Below are 912 nucleotides of genomic sequence, written 5' to 3'. Positions count from 1 at the left end.
GCACAGCATGAGCCTGCAGATGCGCTCTTCGTCCGTGTTGTTGTTGACGACGGCAAAGACGTCGAAGTCGCAGCCGTTGTTGGCGCCCTCCGACAGCTTGATCTTGAGGTGCAGCCCCTCGTCCGCCTCCCGCAGGGATTTCTTCTCGTGCTCTGCCTTCACAAACACTTCTCTCTCCTTCTCAGACCCTGTGGTGCATCAAGAAAAACGTGGTTCCCAGGGGGGTCAGGGGAGGGCACGGGCCGGGCTGCTTTCCCCTGATCCCTGCTGCATTAATTAATCATTTCCCCACTCCATTTCCCAACACCTCCCCTCCCTGGGCACCTCTGCCCCTGCCCCGTACCCTCTGGGTACTTGTAGGTGTGGGTGATGTCCTCCCTGCTGTCCCTGCCCACGCTCTTGGTGCTGATGTTCTTCCCCACAACGGAGGAGTGGGTGCTCTTCTTCTGCGACCCGTCGCGCTGCACCACCCAGTACACCACGTCGGCGTTCACCTCCGCGAAGACGAAGGGGATGTCGTACTTCAGCTGCAGGTCGCCCTCCTTGATGGCTCTGACGGGGGCCGGCCCGCATTTTGCCCCGGCCCCGCGGGGAGGCCGGCTCCCGGCACCGGTTAAAGCCCAGGCTGTTCCCGGACAGATGCGTGGTGTTCCCAAGCCCTGAAGGGTCTGTGGAGAACCAGCATTAATCAAAGCTCGTTAATCACCAGGCGGTGATGCTAATTTGTGACAAAGGCAAGCGAAGGTTCAGCGGGCCCACGCCGTGGCCAAGCGCCCGGAGACATCGTGCCTGGCCCAGGAGGAGCCGCCCAGCGTGGGACTGCGCGGTGGGAGCTGACCCCCAGCCGGTCCCTGCTCTCCCTGCCTGTGGGAAAATCCTGCCCAGAGCCCCTCGCGGCTCCGCCCCCGCGGG

The 912-nt window shown here is 63.2% G+C and overlaps 1 protein-coding gene across 1 annotated transcript in view; it reads right to left on the bottom strand.

Annotated features, from left to right (window-relative positions):
* LOC104132582 (protein-glutamine gamma-glutamyltransferase 2) overlaps positions 1–912 on the bottom strand; it is a gene marked incomplete at its 5' end in the record, with an annotated part of 12782 nt that overhangs the window by 5660 nt on the left and 6210 nt on the right. Inside the window, 2 exons of the mRNA XM_035901313.1 lie at positions 5–188; positions 344–625. Of these exons, the coding sequence (XP_035757206.1) occupies positions 5–188; positions 344–625 (466 nt within the window). The remainder of the gene's footprint in view (positions 1–4; positions 189–343; positions 626–912) is intronic.

The sequence above is a fragment of the Egretta garzetta genome, unplaced genomic scaffold, assembly GCF_000687185.1.
Source record: "Egretta garzetta isolate BGI_Z169 unplaced genomic scaffold, ASM68718v1 scaffold999, whole genome shotgun sequence".
NCBI lineage: Eukaryota > Metazoa > Chordata > Aves > Pelecaniformes > Ardeidae > Egretta > Egretta garzetta.
Note: the sequence above shows the minus strand (reverse complement) of the source record. Positions and strands in the feature narration are given on the sequence as shown.